The sequence below is a fragment of the Micrasema longulum genome, unplaced genomic scaffold (assembly GCF_059751315.1).
Source record: "Micrasema longulum isolate JH-2025_06_02 unplaced genomic scaffold, ASM5975131v1 h1tg000720l, whole genome shotgun sequence".
Taxonomy (NCBI): Eukaryota; Metazoa; Arthropoda; class Insecta; order Trichoptera; family Brachycentridae; genus Micrasema; species Micrasema longulum.
Genome location: NW_028277916.1, coordinates 138,399 through 160,553, shown reverse-complemented (window position 1 = coordinate 160,553; position 22,155 = coordinate 138,399). Strand labels below are relative to the sequence as shown.

Sequence of the window (22,155 nt, the reverse complement as noted above, 5' to 3'; positions counted from 1 at the left end):
CTCCACTAGTGACGTGAGTAAGTCCGATTGAAATGCCTTTCGGTACAATTTTTTTTTCCTAATAATAATTTAAATAATAATAATAATGCTTGGATAATTTATATAGCGCTATTTTTGTGAAAATCACCTCAAGGGCGCTGTACAATAAATAAATATCCCAACACGTCTTGCAGCTACAGAGCGCATGGACGGTTGGGATTCTAGTTCCTCGTCTCTAATTATGATATATTACAATTATGATATATATGAGCTAGTTAACAGCACGTCTTGCAGCTACAGAGCTCGTGGACAGTAAGAAATCTAGCCCCTATTTACATTTTTATTTGACAATGAAGTTTAGAGTTTAAGAGATATTTTAAAAACGAAATAAAAAGCAAATTTATAAAATTAGAATTTAGATAACAACAAGTCTCGCAGCTACTGAGCGCATGGACGGTTAAAATTCTAGACCTCATTTACTTAATTTAGATATTTGATAGTTGATACAAACAAACAAACAAACCATTACGCCGTTTCCCCGTAAGGGTAGGCAGAGAAGATAGAACGCCACAACACCATATCTTTGCATACAGATCTCGCTTCCTCTACATTCATACATCTTCTCATGCACGCGCACCGATTATTCCGACTTTTGACATGTCCATCTTTAAGTATTTGTTGGATTTGGTCATGCCATGTCTTTCTTGGTCTTCCTCTATTTCTGCATCCATCAACAACATTTACATAACATGATAGATAACATCACAAAAAGTCTTGCAGCTTCAAAACGCATCGACAAATGGAATTTCAACAACTGTGTAACATTCATAATTCTGCCCATGTTTAAACATTCACATTGCCTCACCTCTTCCATCTGTTGACTTTTGTGAAGCAAAAGAGCTGAAACCTCTATCTCTCAAACCAGCCAATGGCAGGTCATAAGTTTATAATAATTACTATTGAAACATTAACGAATGAAGTCAGCGTTTATTAATAGCATCAATCACATCCGTAAATTTCATAAGTTAAAAAATTAAATCCGTTTCTGTTGATCCGCGTTTACTCACTATCATTAGAAGTGTGGTTTCGGTATGTTCAATGTTCATGCTAGATTAATAGCTGTTAGTTAATGTTTGGCATTAGAGTTTTTTCGCATAACACAGTTTTGAAACAATTAAAAACGAAAGTTTATAATGCACATGCATCAAAATATGTGATTGCAAGAGAAATTGTTGATAAATAAGCATTAATGAAGGTAGATTATGATACTTTAGAAGTTGTACCCCATAAAATGTAACTGAAACACATTTTACATATATTTTATCATCGGGATATTTTTGAAATTTTATTTTAAATTTTTATTTTGGCTTAGTTAGAAAGTAAGTTTGAATATACATTGAGGAAGTTCAGTGTCTTTATTTATATTTTTTATTTGTCACTAAGCCAAAGTTTTTTAATTTTATTTTTAAATATTGTATTATCAGCGCTATGTTTTTTTATTTTTGTATTTCTGAAATAACTCCACGTGTCACGTCAGAGGTTGTTCTATGAAAGTTCTTCCGATTGGTTCGTTTACGGTAACCAAACCGGATATCCTTCAAAGCTCGCATATTGAATGGTTCACAATGAACCAGTGATGTCATGCAAAGTAGTGTGTTTTTTTATTATTTTTTTTCGTACATTTTTAAGAAATTTTACCGTACAATTTAATGCTTTCATTTGTACCGCGCGCAATAAATCATTTTTTGTATCCAATTTCTTGTAGGGCTGATGTTCCTCATTGTAAAGCGTCCTTTCGGTGATTTTTCACAAAAGTACGTCTTTATAAATCAGCCAAATATTATTATACAAATTAAATATTACTATCGTACAACCGTTAAACGCATGTCTTTGTATGCGTTATTTGACTTTCTATTAAGTCGAGGCTTTTAAAGCTACACATATGTATGTTACATAGCGTAACAAACAATCGGCTTTAGACAATAAACTTTCTTGAGTTGATTTTTAAATCTCTTAAGTGTAATTTCAACCACAATACCTGCTTACTGCCTACTGCCTACCGCCTAATGCACGCGTCCAGTAACGAGTAACGTGCATACATCAGAGAGAAATCTAATAATAATCTACTTTTCATACGCATTTACTATTTACCCAAATTGTTTCAATACACAGTCGGTGTTTTACAGTAATAAAAAATAGAATTTGATTAAATGACCTTGAAACTTTCTCATATTTATCCACAGTGGTAATTAACCTGTGGTACTTCCGGAATCGAGAAGAAACTAGCTATACCTACTGCAATGCGTTTAGTGAACGAAAGAAATCATACCAGGGCCCCTATTACAACTGGGAAGTAATCTTCAACTGTCTATAAAGAAAAACCGATATTTGTGTGCGAAAATGAGCATATTTGAGTGAAGATTTAAAATATATTGGTCTGTAACATATAGTTCAATATGCTTAGAAGAAAAAATTGAATCCATATTCTGCTTTTCATACAGAAAACTTAATTTTATTTTGTAGATAAAATTGAAGATAAATGTTAACTTCCCACTGTAGTATGGGCTCAAGGCCCATTTTATAACGGAAAGTAGAAATTGATCTTCAATTTAATTTAAGTTTTGAGTATGAAAATTAGAATACGTTAAAAAAAATCTTCTCGCACGCATTAATTCTTTAGACTGAATAAAATATTATATTCATTTTTTGTTTCCTTTCTTCGTTATACTTATTCTTATTTTCGCTTCATCGTTTAAACTGTGATTTGGTTGAATTATTGATTACTTAAATATATACTTCATATTTAAATTATAATAATGTTTTTTACTATATTTTATTAATTTTAATGCCAACATTCTTGAACAAATTACAACAGGGATGGAGAATACCTTAAATAAGGGAATATGGAAGTCTAGGCATTTACAGGGCTTATGACCTGTCATTGGCTGGTTTAACTGGCCACTTTACACACTGTGTAACATTCACCATTTCGCCTATGTTTGAACATCCAAAACCAATATTTTTGTATACTGGTTTATGTTTGTTATCTCATATATATTGGCTTTATAAGTTTTCAATGTTATTTCTTTCATTTGGATTGTTATTTTTGATTTAATTATTATTTTTATTATTGTTTCACACGTAATTATTATTCAAGATTTTTAATGTTATTTCTTGTACTTGGATTGTTATTTTTCAAAATTTTATATTAAATCATATGTAATTATTAATTATTTTTATTTAATTTATATTTTGTTGCCGTTAATTATGATTTCTTTTTATTTTTTTGTGAAAAATGTTAATTTTACATTGACAGGCTTATTGCCAAATGGCAATTTTTTCCAACCAACCAATAAAATGAAAGTTTCATCATTGTAAACATATTCAATAAAAAATAAACAAAAAAAAAGCTAACGATGTACAAAATGGTAATGTAATTTAATGTAGTTATTAAGATAGTTGTGCAAATAAAATTTGAACAATTTGGTATGCAATATATATACAAAAATAAATTTAAAAACATAACATTGTTATGAATTCCAGACGCTTTCAGCTTCTATATGGATGTTTGTTTTTAACAAAAATCATCGCCAACTCGCGAAATTATACGATAGACCCAGCATTTCTAATATCTTTTGGCAACTCTTAAAACATCTTAAGTCCTTTTTGATACAGATTGTTTTGTTAATTACGCGCTTTTGAGGTTTTTTGGATTGTCCTAGCTTCTATAAAATTCAATTTATCAACAAAAACAAAAAAACGAACGATAGGGACACCAATGGTGGTTATTTATGGTGTGTAATAATTCATCGCTCTAATGCCATAATCAGAAGTCAGAAAAGTCAGACTGCATCCTCTTAACTTTCGTTTTCAAGCCTTGCGAATTTCTTTTCTTGTCTGACCTCCTTCCTATCTCATCAGATATAATAACTTGATTGATTATTTTAATTAAACTGGCCTCTGCAGCCTTCAGTACCAATCTGTCTATTGGCGGGTGATGAGTTATGGCGTCGGCGGAAATTAGGTGAATGTCCAAAAGTAGACCAGATTATAGTTAATTCACTCAAGTAATTAATGGTACAATTTTTTTATTGTTGTCACAATATCATTCATATTTAGACACTTGAATAAGCCATTAAGGTGCGAATCATTAGTTTCTAGAAGTAATTTACTTTTAAATATCCCATGGCATATCTTAATTATTTATCTTATTCTCAATCTACAGCGTGTTTTGTTTCAAGTATTTCCATATGTGAATATACGAAGAAATAAACTCTCGATTACTACACGTACTGTCTATTCAAATCACTAATAAAGTTTGCTTATGTGTGCGTAACCAATGTAAATAATTATATGTCCCGGCGGATGCAGAATACAGTTTTGCGTGCGAAATAGAACAAGAAACCTGGACGAGTGTTTTCTCGGTGAATGTTCTCAGGTAAAAACCCTAAAGGAAATCGAGTGGAGATACGTCCACCTCTGGCACGTTAGCCTACTATTCTTGAGGTCCTGGGTTCAATTCCTGGCAGGGTGGACGTAAATTTTTTATTGCTCCTGGACTGGCGCCTGAAGAGTACGATCGATTACCTTACCTTCATGTAATAGATTATCAGAATGAGCTGCATTTGGTTTACTAATGCAGAGCTCTATGCACCACCAGAAGGGGAAAGAGATAAATAAATCAAATGTGCGTGCTTCCACAAGCAAATATTGTATGTTTATTTGGTTCACCGACAGGCACTAACACATTAACATAGCCTTATTAAACATTCAAACGCACGGGATTTATGTACATAGTACCTTAATCTTTGTTTAATTATTTAATTTATTAACGGCCGTAGCTAATTCGTACAATTTGTATAACATAGTTAAAAGATAAAGTAAAACAGAGTAAAAGGAAAGCATAGGTAATATATTATTATATGGTTCAACGAAATAAAGGTAAAGCATAGTAAATTAAAGAATTATAATATTAATGAGAAAACGGTGGAAAATTATTTGTTTTACTGATTTATTTTATTTTAATTGCACACGCCTCAAAACCATTAGGAAAATTAAACTCATTTTTAATATGTGTATACAGGAACGTACCTAGATAGGTGCTTAAAACTATAATACGTAGGTTCATTAAAAAAATAATATAACTTTATACTGTTTTACATTTAACACGCCACTGGTGAATAGAGTCGCCCATACGAACAAAAACCAATATATGATTTTTAGTCACTAAATTAGCTGCAATTCACAGCAATACAATAGACCGTAGGTTAGAAGGTCAAGAATTGCAAGTGCAAATCGAAACCGTCCGTTAGACGTTTGTTATTAAACTAAAAATCAAACCAAAATTTTTGAAAGCTTTTGTTCTATACAATAGAGCTAACGGGCTTCTCTTACCAATTATTACTCGTGCATTACAGTCGTGATATACGGGAAAAGTATAATTTAAGTGTAAATAATTTAACTACACATTTAGTATGTGTAAAATCACTAAAATAAATCTAATATTTTATTATATAAATAAAAGACGAGTGATACTTTAATCCACAAATTTGGAATATCCAGTGACCGGTTTCATCGCTTTCGCGACATCTTCGAGGCAGGTATCTTTATTAAGGAGTTCAATGTATTTATACAAAACAGAGGTAAGGATAGATAATTCAAAATCATATGAAAGTACATTAAATGAAGTTATTTTTATCTTAAGGATCATTTTCAATTTTTTTTCGGGTTAACCAATGAGTTGATATAATTCTATTTTAATGAATTTGAGTATTTTATTTTTTGTGTGAGCAATGAAAGCGACGAAGCAATGAAACCGGTCACTGGATATTCTAAATTTGTGGATTAAAGTATCACTCGTCTTTTATTTATATAATAAATTACAATGAACTTCCATCAAGTATTTTCACTTACAAACTTAAATGTTTTAAATCTAATATGCCTAGCGGTTTCAGAACAGTAGTTTTTTAGTCAAGGCTTTAAAATGCTTTCTACTTCCTAGTAAGTCCCTCATGACAGAATCGTAGCCACCATATTGATCTCCTGAGGCTTCAGTTCTTCACTTGTCTTGGCACTCCGCATTTTTAAGAGTTGCCAGGAACAATGTGCGTGTTGCAGTTTTAATCTGGTGCAACCAGCGCATGGGAGACCCCATGTTTTCTTCTTCCCTCTACGCTGCTAACCGAGACTATGGATACCATTTAAAAATGAAAGGATGCCTGTACAGGGTGCCTCATTTTTCAGAAAATTGCTTTGAAGGGATTTTGAAAAACAAATCGTTACCCTCCCAATATTTGAAAATCTTAGATGACCCAAATTATTATGCCTGTCTCAGAACAATGCCGCCGAACGTCTATTCTATATCTTAAAATTCCTGTTAAATTTGGCAAACAGCCGTCATTTGGACTTTGTAATAATTGGTCTTTTTATGTAAGCTAATCGTTGTTTTTAAAACAAATTATGTATGACTGTGTGTTTTCTGAATAAAATTGATTTATTTGTTCATGCAAATACATATATTATATTACAAAAAAATAATAACGTATCCCCAACTCTATAAGGCTAAAAGCCACGTGTTGGGTTAAGATACAACAGAATGGAAAGTAGAAGCATGTGCATTATGAAATAGTAGCAAAATATGAATGAAATATTAATACAGAATCATATATTTCAATGAACATATGAACAATACGCTTAATAGTATATAAATCTATGCAATATCTCGCAGCAGTCTCCTGCAATGGTCTTTTCCCTTAGAAAACATCCAAACTTAAACACTTCTCCTGAAAATGATTTTCGTTTTTGAGAAATTAGTATGTTCATCCTGGACATTAAACACTCTTGGGGCAACAAAAGAAAAAAATATCTGAGCAAAAGTCTTACGTGTTTTTGGTGTTAAATAATTCAAATCATAGGAAAACCTCGTATGAGAATTCTTCTGGGATCTTCTCTTGTAACCACATGACCAGAAATGTGTCAATGATTTTTTTTTAAATAAAATGAAAAAATAAAGTTACTCTAACCGCAACCAGCTTCGCCAGGCAATCTTCCTGTCTTGTCTGGAGGTGATAAAAATATCGCAGAACTCGTCTGAGCCAGACGGTTGAGAGTGTGTCCGTCAGCTTCATTTCCGGAAGAATGGAGGATAAAAAAATAAACTTAACTTATACCTATTTCTACAGATTCTCAGAAGTAGAATAAGCTGTAAGAAGTAGGTATTGGATTTTTATTATATAACACAGAAAACCACAAAGTTAGTAAATAGTAATAAGTGACCTTAATTATTGATATGCACGTGAAAATAAATTAATTAGTTTTTACGCTTTAGCTAATTGGAGGAAATAGTAAGAAGAATTATTTTAAAATTTTAAGAAAACTGGAATTGCTTGCATGATAAAATGTAGAAATCAATATAATCAATATATTATGTACATAATACGTAATATCTAGACCGTGGAAATAAGAAAATGCTTCTAGTGCAAAACTATGTATAATATTGAATATTATTATGTATGCTAATGCGTGTATTAAAAAACTTTTTCCGTAAAAGCGTCGGTAAAAGTGACTGCACTAAAGTGTAGTGATTAATTAAGAAAAATAAGACTTAAAGCGTGATATTTTTAAAATAATTATTTGAGTTTTGATTAATTAATGTATTGTGTATACGGCCAAAGCAAAGCATTATACGAAGAGACATGTGTACAAAAAACTGAATAAAAAAAACATGAAACTATGTAGTAAGAAAAAATAAGGGCAATAAAATAATGGCATACAATATATTCAACCAATGCCATTCCATCTACACTCTGAGATCTACAAAAAGCCGGAAAATCTATCGCGAAGAATTCCAAGTTATGTGACGACGTACACAATCTGGATATTGGGGCATAAAAACAAAATTTGTTTTTATAAAGATTAGATAAATAGCAGATTTTGACTTCTGGTAACACAGTTAGGAATATAAAAAGAAATTTATTGCAACAGATGGGAGATCACTTTTATCATTAAGTATTTTGAAAATGCTTATAAGGTCCATTTCAGTTCTGAGTTTCTCCAATAGGAACAGACTTTGCGATCCGAGCAACCATGCCACTTGCCTTAAAAAACGGCGTTCGACGACTCGATATGGTCAATATGAGTCATATAGAATGGACAACATTATTTTTTGGTATGTGTATTTTTTGTACATACACAAATCTGGATTTCTCCCGAGGGGGAGTAGGTATATATTTTTTATCAATATTCCTACAGAGATGAGGTAGAATTTTTTCAAATTCAGGATTATCGATATTCGAGCGTTTACAGGGCTTACGACCTGTCAGTGGCCACTCAACCCAGCCAATGACAGGTCGTAAGCCCTGTAAACGCTCGAATATCGATAATCCTGAATTTGAAAAAATTCTACCTCATCTCTGTAGGAATATTGATAAAAAATATATAGAATGGAGACCAAATTGGAGATGCATATTCTAGATGGATTCTAAATTTTAAAACTAATTACACGTTATTGATATCTCCGAGGAAAGGGTATCCCTCAAAAGATGTTTTTATCACGAGTATCTCCCAAGCTATCTGTTTAAGAAATAATTTGCGAATGAGTTAAAGAAGACTTAATTTTCTACGAAAAAAAATACGCCGGATTGATGCGGGACTAAGAAGATACGAGGCTGACTTATTGTAAATTGTCAAACAATATTATTTGTTGCATAGTTTTTGTCACAGTACAGAGCAAATTTATGGCTTAATTAGTACTTTTTATTTCAAGTTTGTTGTGTATATATTGAACATATAATGTATATATGATTAAAATGAAATAGAACAACGAAATCATCAATCTCCGGTGACAACTGTCACTAAACACTGCGACAAAGTATATATATTACTCATTGTACGATATGCGATAACGTATTATTGGTTCCAAGCCCATGCAATTTAAAATTTTAAAAGCTAATTTTTTGATTGTTTACTTCTAAATACTTGATTTTCCAAACAAAATAAAATACGTAAAAGCGTATTTAAATGGGATCCATAATTTAATTAGGTACAGGTTCTAACCATTTATTTTTATTAAGTGATTTCTTAGACATTATTTATAACATTAAACTATCTTATTGTTAGATAGTTTGCTGTTTTACGCCTTAAGTATGTACGGAGTGCTGAAGAAAAGTATGAAGCTTGTTTTGAGTAATAGCCAATTATGTAATGATGGATAATGAAAACGTTTCATTTCTGAAGAAGATGAATAGTAAAAATTTAAAATGCGTATCCACCAAACGTTGTCGTTAAACAGATATTTCAAAGTATTTTATCACTTTCACCTGTGTATTATAATTAATAATCCTCATTACAGTATGTCAAATTTCATAATATTACATGCACGTGTATAATTAAGATTGTTCCGGCATGTTCTGGTCAATCTGTCAAATGTAAATAATAAGCTGTTTAAAAATAATGTATCGTAGTAAAATATAATAAAAATTAAAAATTCCTGCTAAGGAGATGGTAAAATTCTTTATTAAGTGTGTTAAAAGGAATAAAAAACCATTAATGTACAAATTTATAAGTTTTATTCAACTTAAAAATAAAAATATTAGGAGAATATAATATATGGGGCAAATCAATTATTTAAATTCATTCCGACAAACGAGTTTTTGTGGCTTATAGGTAAGGATATTCCAATAAAATACATTTACACAATATGTCAAATAACAATCAAAGGAAGATAGTGTATATTTTTTTGATAAAGTTGTTTTTAACATAAAATTAAAAACATACTCACGTTTATCTTTTCATTTAATATTTATTATTAATTATTAAATTGTGTGCATTGGGAGAATTTAGGGAAAAAAATAAATGCCAAGGATACAACAATGTTTTGAGTATGTCCAAATACTTGCAGACTGGCTGGATTTTCTCCCTAGGGAGTTGTTCATATTTGAATTTGTTGCAACAGAGAGGGAAGGGTCAACGTATAGAAGAGTTGAGGAAATGTGGATGTTCAAACATGGGCAGAATGGTGAATGTAACACAGTGTGTAAAGTGGCCACTTAAGCCAGCCAATGACGGGTCATAGGCCCTGTTAATGTCTGGACTCCCAAATTCCCTTCTCAAAAATGTTTTCCCTCTCTGTTGCAACAAACCCCAAGGATACAATATTTATTGGTAATTTAGCCATAAATTCTGTGGATAAAAGAAAGTATCTCATGCATGTGAGTGCATGAACACAAAAAATAAATTTCAAAACACATTATTAATACGAAACAACTTACCCATAATTTTAAGTAAAGCAGCGTCATTATTATTAGTAAAATTTAATTTTATGTTCAAAATACATTCAAAATTAAAAAACAATATAACATATGCAGGATATTGAATATCAATTTTATCTGGCTTACAACAGGGCATGCACCTTGTGAGCGAGGCAAAGTCTGAAACAAAAAATAAAAATAAAACACTAAATAAAAAATAAATACTACAAATAATACTACCCAATGGAGTTAGACGAGCAATTTAGGAATAAATTTCAATATTTCATATAATCCTAGTCTAGGCCTGTTGTGATGCTATTCAGCAGGTGGGAAAGCGAGGATATGAAAGGAAGTTATGAAATATACACCACAACATGTCTGGACATATTAAGAAAAAAAGTTTCTTGGATTTGTTCACCGGTAGTCGAACCCGTGATTAACTGCGCCTGTCGTGATTTTGATTTACTCAAAATATTGTTATTGAGGTTGAATTCTGATAAAAAAAATTAAAACAGTACATAAAAATATTTTAAGTATGTCCATATCTTTGTTGACAAGTACTGTATTTTACTTTTTTTTCCTTTCAGTTCTATTTCCGTTGAAATATTTACCAACAAAACTTATTATTTATTCTCGTACTATTGATTTTTTATTAAGATACTTTTGTTTTAGGAGCAATGTCATGGTGGTGGGCCGTGCTGGTGGCGCTGGGTGCTGCGCCCCTCTGGCCTGCTGCCGCTCAGGCAAGACCACCTGGTAAGTTATATAAATTAATTTAATAATTGTAATAATTAAAATGTACGTATATATAAATGCTATAGATAATCTATCTTAAGAGTATGATTTCTGCTGTCTTTGTTAAAAAAATATTATAATCCTCATTATTTCCTTTCCACACTTAAAAATGGTATATAGGGCAAAGTCACAGCGTACCTTGATCATTTTTTTTTTACATGACTATTAAAAAAAATTTGAATTAAAAAATTATACTTAATTTGTCATGTGTTTTTTTGCACCACAACATATTTCATAGTCCGTGGACTGGTACCTGAAGGGTAAGACTGATCATCTTACCTTCATGTAACAAAAATTATATCAAAATACAATGCGATTGGTGAACCAATGCAGTGCCCTATGCACTATTAAGTGCAGAAAGGGTATGATGATGATGTTTATTATTTTTTTTAAACTACTTCAATTTTTGAGTTTAACGTCGATCGGTTTCAAGGTTACTTCCTCATCAAAAGGACTTTAGCTAACTTTGAATTACACTGGTTGTTATTTATATTATAAAATATTGTAAGAAAGAAACAGAAGAATAAAAGAAGGAGAAAAACTAATACATCAGAAAATAAATTAAAACTATTTGGTTTGAATTTATTTCCTTCAAATTTTTAAAGATTTTTTTTGCACCCGAACAACGTTCTATTTAAATTAATATTACTGTACTATTATTTTCGGTTTTTCTTTTGATTTTGTATATTTTTAAAATATAAATATGTATATTCGAAATGATATAACATTAAATTACTTAAAAACTATAAGAGTGTAAATCCAAGCACGCGAGCCAGTCTCTTTTTGGAAAGTAACAGTTACACATTAACTAAATATATAAAAATAGATTGTAATAGACAAAAAAACATGTATCATTTACTTATTTATTTATTTATTAAGGAAATAATACAGTCTTTATATAAATTTAAGGTTCAAAAGAACAATTAAAAAAAGTAAGACCAATAACAGATTTCACACTAATTTATTATGAATGCAGGAAGAGAGGGGAAAAATAATTGAATTCTAAAAAAGTTAAAATATGCATATTAAATAAAAAGTACATAATAGGGAGAAGACATTGTAAAACTCCAACTCTGGTTTCCTCCCTCTCTATCTGCTTCCATAAACATTTATATTTCTTTGTAAAAATTCACAACCAACAATAATTAATTAGATGCAGGTAGTCGATGTACATATGAATAAATATAAATTAAGATATTGAGTTTTTATACTGACATTTCTTGGTGGAACTGCATTTTAATTATAATAATAAAAATACTTTATACAATATTATTTTGGTATGTATATATATTTACATATTTATACACACACAATTCTGGGTTTTTTATCCCAAGGGGGAGCAGGTATATTATTATTTATATCACTACAGAGATGGGTAGAATTTTTGTTTCAAGATTATGGATATTTGAGCGTTTACAGGGCTTATGACCTGTCATAGGTTGGGTTCAAGTGGCCACTTTTATGTAGAATTCTACAACATTCCCCATTCCGCTTATTAGCGAATATCCATATCGGTGACATTTTTGGTTTTAGTATATATGTCATGAAACAGGGAAAGCTTTCGCTAGCGCGTTTGGAGCGCCATCTATGTATTTGATATTGAGGTTAAGTACATATATACTAAAACCAAAAATGTCACCGATATGAATATTCGCTAATAAGCGGAATGGGGAATGTTGTAGAATTCTACATAAAAGTGGCCACTTGAACCCAACCTATGACAGGTCATAAGCCCTGTAAACGCTCGAATATCCATAATCTTGAAACAAAAATTCTACCCATCTCTGTAGTGATATAAATAATAAAATACTTTATAGTTTTATTCCACTTTTATTTATAATTATTTTTTTAAAAAATAAAAAAAATAACAAAATAATTATAAATAAGAGTGGAATAAAACTATAAATTATTTTTATTATTATAATATAAATTAAGAGTTGAAATTAAAATTTTTAATTAAAATCAAAAGTTAAAATTATAATTAAAAGTTTAAATTAAAAATTAAAATCGAAAGTAAAAATTAAAATAAAAAAGTTAAAATTAAATTAAAAGTCAAGCCGGAGATAAATTTTAAATGTCTGTAACAGATCTGATAAAAATATGGTGTTTACAATGTAATATGTCGATGTCACTAAAACTGTCATTAAAGGTAATCTGTATTCTTCGAAGTGTGTTATTTTTCAAATAATTAGTCATTGAGTTAGGAATGTCAAAGAGTACAGATTGACGAGTTCAACGGACAGGGACTCGATATGAAATGCCAAAAAAAATAATCTGAAACTGTATTAATCAATTAAAAAAAAGGGGAGAGAAACAGGATAATATACATCATAACGGGAATATTTTTAAAAAAGACTCAAAGATTGATTATTTATTATTGGGAGTTTTTGATTAATGGCTTTACTTATTTATAATATATCTAGGTTGTCTAAACGAAGACAATTTTTATTCATTTTTATAATACATACTTCTACACCCGTTTCATAATTAAAATTATGTTTTTCGGATATAAGACGATTTGCGTATAAAGAAAAATAAAAAAATATATATTACTATTACGCATTGTTTAAAGAATGTTCAAATGATTTAAATGTAATTTTATAGCATGTCTTTTCGAAATCATGTAAACAAACATGTTCCAGTGTAATTCGTAATTTTTCTTAAATAAAATATAATATATCATGTTAGTTTCGACTGACAATAATCTAGAACACTCACAGGGACATTATTCGCCCTGAGGAGATAAATCGCTTAGCCACATAAACGATCGAATGTTTAAGAAGATTATTTCCGAGTAGATTGACACCAGAATTTTAATGCAATCATCGTCTGTGACCAGAGACTAGCTATAAAAACGGCCTGTGGTTAAATGGCTACATTGGTCACCGAATATTGTTTGTTTGGGCAACGTAAAAATTTAACCATGAGAGGAAATGCGTAAATAAATTTTAAAAAGAGAAATGTTGATCATTCCTTGAGTGCTCGCTAGTTTATTATTTTATTTATCAACCTTCAAGTCGAAAAATAAATGCACTTTGGAGGGCTTATTGCCAAAAACAATATCTTCCACCCGACCAAAAAACAGACTTACAGAAATTGGTAAAAATTTGTGCTTACCAAAAAAATAAAATATTTATTTATTATGTATACGGCCAAAGCCAATAACAACAGTTACACGAAGAAATATAAATGCAAGAAACTGAACAAAAAGAACATAAAACTATTTAGCAAAGACAAACAAGGGCAAAACAATAATTGTAAACAATATATTCAAAAAAACGAAAGAGCTAAAACTTTGAGCTAAACCATGCCAATCCAACTTCATCCCACACTGTTTAGTCGCGAAAAGATCTACGAAAAGCCGGAAGATCTATCCCAAAAAATTCCAAGTTGTGTGATGAATTGACTAATCTACACATTCTGGACATTGGGGCATAAAAACCAAAGTTGCTCTGAGAAGATTTTATAAATAGCAGATTTTTTTCAAATTACATCGGTTTTTTTAGTGGGCAGAGCTTGCATGCATATAATATTTATATATATAATTCCTCTGTACGTGTGATGTCACCGAACTCCTCCTAAACGGCTTAACCGATTTACGTGCGGTTTTCAGATAAATATAGACCTTTGCGCTGTGCGTTTTCGTAGATATTAAAATGTCCAATATAGTGTGTAAAAAATACGTTAGGATCATAAATGTTTTGTTCATCGATCTACCAGGGTTGCATTCGAGGAGAATGCATTTGAAAAAAAATGGAAAGATGTTGTTTTTTTGTGTATAAAAAAGTTTGTTTTTTAATGTTTACAAACAACATTTGCTTTTTATGGATTCCAATCAGATTCTTTTCTTAAATTCCTTATAATTTCTCCCCATTTATTTATTTTTACTGGATGTTTAGTAATACTAAAATAACATCAAATTCAATACATTTTGAAAAATCGTATTCCTAAATAAGTACACCACTCTGTTGGTGAGAAGACCGGAGTTTGACGTTTGCAAAAAAAATGCCAAATTGGAAAAAATATTAATTTTATGTTTTGGAATTCAACCATCAACAAGTACCAAGGTACCTATTTAAATCGAGTATTGGAATATTATCAATTTTTAGTTTTTTAATTTAATTACAAACAATTACCAGGTACCTACTTATCAATGAAAAGTCTTTTTCCAAGCTAATACGTTCGGGCAGGACAACGTCTGTCGGGTCCGCAGTTATTTATAAAAAATGATTTTGTTATACATATTATATGATGAGGAATGTGGGATCAGATTTGAAGACATTGAGGGAATTATAAAGCCCACTATCCGCCCGCAGTTGTAATAGCCTTGGGAGACTCTCTGTCAGCTGCGCCTACAGGAAATTTAGCAAAAATATTCTTTAGGAATACAAACTCTATGCAGATTAATAAGGGGGAGAAGATGATGTATGGACAGAGGCCAATACGTTGTCCCCACTCCTTAGGATTCCCTCAATGGCTATGCTTTTTAACGATGAACATAATTCATATATTGAACTGTTAGAAAAAATACAAAAGTATGAGTATATAAACGAAAATAAAACATAATTCATATTTAGAAAAGAACAAAATGAAGGTACGGGTATATACAAATCACAACATTAAAAACACGGTTATTTACAATGACTGAATGGAAAGATCTCTTTGGGTGATCAAAAGCAGAGGATCCGAAGACTAACCCCGTAAGGGGAGAACAAAACAAGAGAACGCGTGCGTTGCGCTAGGAAGGAAGCGCAGTCCCAGCTGTATCAGCACCCCACATTTTGGAAGGAGACAAGAAAGAAAAGGAATTAAAAAGCGGAAAGAAGTCAAGGTTCTAAGGTTACTTATATCATATCATACTGTTGCCAATATGTATTTTTCACCTCACAAAAATACTTACACTTACAACGACACGAAATACAAGATTTAGTCAAATACATGAAGTAATGTATTGTACTTCAAACAACATGTGTAAAGCAATATATAAGAAAATAATAAAGACAAAATAAACAAACAAATGGCAAATCATTAAAATAACATTACAAGATAAATAAAGTGAAAATTGCAATTGAGTCAATATTTTCGTCAGAAGTATATTTAATCAAAATAAATAAAGTGTTGGGAACAAATAACTAATGTCTGGATATGCTTCAAAATTTCCGATTTTTTAGTTGGAGAATATGATGTCTCTAACCCGTCTCCCTGATGCCTGTCGATATTGCAAAAGCTCGTATCCTCAAGTACACTGTTTCAAGTTACGTCTTCCGTAACGTTGGATGTGCTTTTGCAATGTTGATTTTTAAACCCATGCGTGCGGGTCACCCATTTAGCTCATCAAAAAAGACTCCTAACTAAATATTTTATTTCACTCTGTCGATCGTCTAAATTGCAGAGCTTTTAAAAGAGAGAGATACATATTTCTAATTCAAGTGGAGTGTGGGATTGACTTCCTAAAAATGAAACCCGCAAGGATTATAAAAAGGAACGGTATAAAACTGGGGCCTTGTCGGATTCCCGTAGTAACTTGAATCCAATCTGTTGCATTAATCAAATTCTATTTTAGATCATTTTCAACCATTGCAACAATTTAAGCTTCAGACATGACATTACCATGGGACCACAAATAGTTTGTTTGGGTTTGACAATAGACGAACTTTTATAAAAAAGTTTTCATAAAAATGAATATTTTTTTCATCCCTGTTTATTGTTAGCTTTTTTTTAAAATTATGTATTATAACTTTAATATGCATGTTGTTTATTTAAAATGAACCCCTCAAAGGGCTTTTACATAAACAGAGGTTGTAAACAATTTACATGTATAAAAATACAATTTAAAATGAACAAAATATATTCTTAATAATCTAGAAACTAATATTAAAAAAAAATTAAGAGTAATTGGTTTTTGAAGTTTGATAAAGTTATAGCAAATATGATCATCAGTGTATTTGTACCCGAGAGAGTGAATTCTCTGAAACTGAGAATAAATGTGCGAATTTGACTTAGATATATTAATATACCTAAAATAAATATCATGCCTCATTGGCCTATTTGGCACATTGATATATGTACATTTAACCCAATCAGGAATATCAAAAAGATTATTTATAATTTTATACAAAAAACCAATTCAGATATTATTTTTCTATCACTAATTATTCTTCTGTTTATAATACTGTTTTTTTTATTTGCAATGAATCATATTAATTCACCAGTTATATCAACCAGTATTTGATTGGTTGTAAAAAAATGTTTATAGTAAAAACATGCCAGCCAATGTCCATACATTTAAGTTCCGTAAACTAAAATTAGTAAAAAAATTATCTACTTCATTTTACATCTCGTATGCACGATTATTGATCCAAAAATAAACCCGATCATGTCGATTGTGCAACTAGGGAACGTGTGGAATTTTCACCTGTTTTTATCTGCTCCTAATAACGTTCCGAAAAAAAAAGTTATAGAAAACATTATTCTATTAGATAGGATCTTTTTATACAGTATTTTTTGTCCAATGGGTGTTGTTCATTTGTACTGCAAGTAACAACTCAATTTGCTTATAATAACGGTTAACATTGTTATATTTGGCATACTGCATTATTGCGAAGATGTATTAAAATAAGTGGGACGAATATTGAATGCGGACGATATTTCTTTCTGAATTATAAAAGGTCATAAATTGGATCGTAAACCGTAAAATAACATATTATTTTCAGTAAGTGCTTATTCCGTGGTGCAAAAAAGATTAACATTTTATATTGATTGTAAATCGAACGCGAGAATGATTTGTTACATTAAATTTGTTTCCCCTGTTGCAAATAGTACTATATATATAAAATATGTATATATAAAATATGTATTGTAAGGAATACATGTTATTTATACGGAAGATCTTAAAACAAAAAAAAGCAAACACAAAAAAACTCATTATTAATTGTTTTCTTATCATATTATGTTAATGTTAATTTTTATTTTTATTATGTACTACATATAAAAAAAATATAAAAAAATAAATAAATATACATTATGTATTGTAGCCCGCCAACAAGCCTCGGCTTTGCGAGAACAACAATAAAATTTTGTAACGTATTTTTTGGCTATGTTTATTTTTAGAATATGTATTTTTTCTCTTTTTCTCTTCTAATGTTTAATATGTAATTTAATATGTAATTTAATATGTTTAATATTTAAAATATGTAATTTAATACATGCATAATATGTAACAGTATGGAAAAATAAACAAAAAAAAAAAAAAATAAATAAATAAAATAAAAAAATCATATTTTCTTATTTAATTATTAAATGTTTTAAATATTTTTTTGTTTCTTTTATTTTGTGAAAATAAATAAAAAAAATATATATTAAAAAAAAACATATTTTTATAATATTATGTTGTGTATGAATAAGAAAAAAGATTAAAACTCGTGTTTCACCTGGAAAGTATCAAGACTTATAAACTGTTAAATTAAAATAAAATTATGGAAATCTGCACGATATTATATTTTACGTCACATATTTTATTTTATTTTATTACAAACCTTCAAAATGGAAATGTAAAGTAGACGAAATTGAGCATTTTCGATGCCTTCTATTTTTGTTTAATCGAGGGAATAAAGAGAAAACAAATAAGGAGAATACATTATTGACTAAATTGTTGTAGAATAACGAAGAAAAATATGCTATTGACTAATTTGCTGTAATTTATCCTCTTGTTCTCATCGTTTGGCAAAAAACGGACACGACTTATAACATACTTAAGGTAAAAGTTTTATAATGAAACTTTCATGACAGTTTTCGAGAAAGGCGTTCTTACTTAATACCGACCCCGATAATTTCCCCTCATTATTTTACAACAAATTACTGAATAATGTGTTTTCTATATTCTCCTATATTTTTTTGATTGAACGCGAACAAAAGGAGATGTCGGGAATGCTCATTCTACTTTACATTACATTGCGAAGGCTCGTGATCAAATCCATACTAATATCATCAATATGAAAAGTTTGTTTGTTTGATTGTTTGATTGTGTTACTTTCACGTCTTAACGGAGTGACTGATTGACATATTTTTTGCATAGGAACAACCGGAGAGGTGGGAAGTAAAATAGGATCCTTATTTTTTATCCTGTATTAAAAATAAATACAACGAAAAATATATTATTTCAACAGTGAGCAACATTATTTGAAAATGAGTAGGCATCAAGATCGGATTTCAAAAATAAATGGATTTGAAATGAATTCTTTTAATTGCTATAATTGACTTGCTTTATATATGGTTAGTTTGGTTTGCTTATCGTTTTTGTTTTAAAGTAGAATTTTGGATTTGTGAACAGAATAACGATGTTACGTCACAATAGACTGACGAATCATCGTATTTGTTAGTTGGAAGCCCGTGCTAATTTAAGTTCCGATGAAAAATATCATTCCACCGGGAAAATTCTTATTGACAAATAAAAACTCTTATTGAAAAATTAAATCCCCGTAGCACATAAAGAAGGAGATCTGAAAAATTTCCCATACCAACCCGTCTGGACCGCGTGGTATGGAGCTACTTAATTGTGGCCGTTCAAAATAACCCCCCACAGTGATAAAAGGGAGAGGCCTATGTTCAACATTGGACAAGAGACGGCTGATGATGATGATGATGATGATTGAAAAATAAAAACTTATATTGATAAACAACACAGCTAATTATTTACGTAAATAATTTTTCCCTGATACTACGTGAACGAAACCGCGGCTAAAAACTATATATTAATATTGATAACGCAAAAGTGTGTTTTATTGTGTGTCTTTCACGTCTCAACGGAGCAACAGATGAACTTTTTTTTTGATCACAGGAATAGCCGGAGAAATGAAAAGTAAAATAGGTCACTTACTTTTTCATATCAAAAATTTACAAAGCACTCTAAAAAAATATGAAATATAATAAAAATTAGCAACATTATTTAAAAATGAGTAGGCGGTAAGGTGGGATGTCAAAAAAATAAAATTGAATTTAATTATTTTAATTTAAATTATTTACTTTCTTGGTTAGTTTGGTTTGCTATTAGTTTTGGTTTTGTCTTACGATTTTGGATTTATAAACAAAATAACGCGTTGCTACGTCACCATAGACTAATGGATTATCGCATTTCTTTCATAGCGATAGTTGGAAGACCAAGCTACGTCCAACCCCGATAAAATACATAATTTTACTATGGAAAATTATTATTTATATACAAAAACTTTTATTGATAAACGACATATCTAATTTATTACGGAAAAATGTCTCTCTAATACCTCGTGAGTGAAGCCGCGGGTAAAAGCTATTAAAATAATTTGTGTAACGTAAAAGTAAATACAATGAGGAACTTTAGCCCTACGGAAAATTTGATAAAATAAATGTTTTCTTGCGTGCGGTAAAAATTAGAGCATTCAATTGTACGGCAGTTTCCTGAAAATGTATGAAAAAATAATAAAATATATTTTAAGAAAAATAAACTTCTCTGAACGACGTCATTGGTTTATATAAATCAATTAATTATTAGAGTTATGGACGATTTCAGGTTTGCTTGCCGTCGATGGACTAATGGGCTAGACTGGTCGAGAATAAACGGAAGAGAACCTTTGACGTCACATGCAGAGTTATTTCAGAAATAAAAAAAAACTTAAAAAAAGAAATCATAGCGTGGATAAAACTATACATAAAAAATGGAAAAAAATATTTGTTTAGTTTAATAGTCTATTTCAGTTTAGGGACTATAAAACACTGCAGTTTAAATCACCCTATCAACTCGTCGACGCTCGCGCTGCCAAGAAATCGAACCCGGTACCTGAGGCTTAGTAAACATGGCTTGCTATTTATTTAAACACTATATATACATAAACAGTTGATATACATATAAGGGCGCATATACTGACTTAATTTCTTCATTCATATTTTTTCCATTTAAAACTATGATTAATTATAAAAATAATGTGACCTCACTGTTACCCATTTAAAAAATATTTTTACATTTGAAAATAAACAAAGAAGACTTAGTAAACAGAGATAAGCTATACATTTGTGGAGCAGTTGATTCAATATTGGTTTAGGTGAATGAGACAATCCATTTTATTTCTTCCATTTTACTTCTGTCCATTTTTTTATAGTCTTTTTGGACATTTTCTCGTTACTGATTGTTTTAATAGATAGTGGAAGTAGGTTTTATATATTTTAATTAAATAATACTTAAAATTCCCTTGTCCGAAAGTGGTATAGGTTTCTATTTGTTTAAGTTGTCTTTGTGTTGAGGATCAAGTGATTATATTATTTTTGTGTGATGTATTGTAGGGGTTATGTCTTTCATTTGAGTAAGAGTAGTTTTTGAATCTGTAAGTGAGTATTGTTTTAACGTATAATTGTTTTGGTGTCATAAATTGTGATTTGTGATTTCTGGAATATTTCTTCAGTAGATGTCGGTATCGCGACTCTGAGTATTATTTTAACTATGGATTTTTGTGCAAATAATACACTATTTAAAACTGCGTCACTCGCACCACCCCATCTGATTATACCGTACTCCAAAATTGAAAAAGTTATTTTACATTAATTATATTTCAAGTTGTTTTGAATATGTACGTAAGTCTTATAAGTTTATTATATTTTAATCAAGATTAACATGTGAATGTGCCATTAGCTCTACTAGTACACAACGAGGCGAACTCTACTCGCTTTCCTTTTCAAGGATTCATACGTAGCAATCGAGTCTAAAACACTCACTTGTTCGGGGTTCGTACACATGCTCCTAACTGTATTCTTTATTGCTTCCGGACACGGAAAGATTCAAAATAAACTCATTTAAAAAAGAAATGCTAAATTGGCGTTCTTCGGTTTGTAAGAACACCGTGTAAAAAGCTTCGAAAAAAGTTACGTTTGAACTTAATACAACACATCGTTATTTCAGCCAAGCAATTCGGCGAAGTCTTTTTTGCATTGAAACATGACCAAGCTTTTTATGAAGCATTTTTAATGACGATAATTTGTATTATACCACTTATGATTGATGGATTTCTTCAAAACTAGGTTATGTGACTGCGTGTATGAGGTATTGACGCATTGTGGTAATATTAACGCTCATAAGTTATGTATGTTGCAATTCTAAATAGATGTTCCA

General features: G+C 30.3%; 1 protein-coding gene across 1 annotated transcript in view; it reads left to right on the top strand.

Annotated features, from left to right (window-relative positions):
• Sb (serine proteinase stubble) overlaps positions 1-22,155 on the top strand; it is a 244,892-nt gene that overhangs the window by 101,437 nt on the left and 121,300 nt on the right. The window contains exon 2 of the mRNA XM_088229870.1: positions 10,899-10,982. Coding sequence (XP_088085996.1) covers positions 10,899-10,982 — 84 coding nt within the window. The remainder of the gene's footprint in view (positions 1-10,898; positions 10,983-22,155) is intronic.